Consider the following 1,434-nt stretch of genomic DNA (forward strand, 5'->3'; position numbering starts at 1 on the left):
GACCATGCCGAGATTTCTTTGAGACAAACCTAACGTTTTGACTCCCCACCCGACATGATCCTGCTAAAGAATTCTAGAAAGCTTCCATTCTGCCTTTCAAGTAGCCTAGAGCTCTTGGCTCTTAGTAGGGCAGATGCCCCTCGTTTGGACGCGGCATTGACTGACGGTAGCGGCGTAGCTACTCATAACGTTGAATTTTCTCGACATGCCTGGTGGATGAATAGCTTGGTAATGACTTTTTTTTTTTTCTTTTTCTTGTGACTTTCATAGCAATCTGCAGCATCACATTGTCGAACTTTGGTGAAAACAAGTACTATTTTCCTATGCAATTCAACGGCGTGTCGGCCGTCGATTAAGCCAAAACCGGCCCGTCCTCACGAGAAGCAGACTCGGCCCGGCCGTTCTCTCTCCCATGCTACACAGTCTGCCACACGGGATGATCACACCTTAGTAGCTTGTATTGCTAGACCCGAATTCATCAAGAAAGTGCCCGGTTTCCAGGGTAATACGAGTCAAGGGCAGACACACCTGGATCTCGGCGAGAGTCCGCGCCGTGTACGGAAGAGCGAACAGCCGTCCGGTTATCTGATTGTCCGCCGTCAAAATCATTGTCATATGAGGCGCATTTAGCCTACAAGCGCCCGCCGCCATCCGAGAGAGACCCTATAGTCTCTTGAGAAAGGACAAAGCTGATTGGAAAGTGGACATCCACTTTATCTTCTCGTATACGGAAGGGCATTTAGTCTACCGCGTATACTCTACAGCCCGCCTGGACCCTCCTGGACTCAAGCTCCTCACAGAATGCTTGCTGGATGCAGAGCGATCAGGAAGAGGGCTAATGTAGATTAATACGAGTTATCCATGAAGAAAAGCTTTCGGGAGTTGCAGATTGTGGTTAGCAAGGCGCGCGTCTCGGAGGGAATTACGTTGACCAATCTACTACCTCAATTGTGTAGGCTGGAATCAACCATGTTGTGCATACGGGCCTCGGGTGGGGGGACCGGACCGCGCGAGCACGCTGGCGAACAGCGGATATCGCACGGCGGCTCCCCCCGGGAATCTGGACGGAAACGCTGGCCAGCGGCCAATGATCCACAGACCCCATCGGTGCCGGCGGCCAGAGGGCCCCCGGGCTTCGGTCGCCTTGGGCGAGACCTCGCCCCCGAGGGGGGTCGACCGTCGCCCGCAGCGGGCGGTTGCCACCGCGGCCCGCGCCTGTGTTGGCATACTTCCGACCCACCGACGACCCTCCAGGGACTTTAGCTCATGATAGCCGTTGCGAGATCTTTACCCTCTCAAGTACTGAGTAAGTTCTGAGTAAGTGATTATGGAATTCTGATAAAGCGACCCCACAGTAGCCTATCCAGGATTTTAGCCACGAGGTGGGACCCTATTCCGGATCCCGATTCGCCCGGCAGCCCGGGAGGCACCGGT

At 54.3% G+C, this 1,434-nt stretch overlaps 1 protein-coding gene across 1 annotated transcript; it reads right to left on the bottom strand.

The window, feature by feature from the left end:
- Positions 1–447: 447 nt before the first annotated feature.
- BO82DRAFT_407809 (uncharacterized protein) lies at positions 448–1,227 on the bottom strand (the record flags this gene model as incomplete). Its single annotated transcript, XM_025639654.1, has 2 exons — positions 448–631; positions 983–1,227. 2 exons carry the CDS (start codon positions 1,225–1,227, stop codon positions 448–450), a joined length of 429 nt encoding a protein of 142 aa, XP_025485921.1.
- Positions 1,228–1,434: the final 207 nt, after the last annotated feature.

Source organism: Aspergillus uvarum, assembly GCF_003184745.1.
Source record: "Aspergillus uvarum CBS 121591 unplaced genomic scaffold BO82scaffold_107, whole genome shotgun sequence".
Taxonomy (NCBI): Eukaryota; Fungi; Ascomycota; class Eurotiomycetes; order Eurotiales; family Aspergillaceae; genus Aspergillus; species Aspergillus uvarum.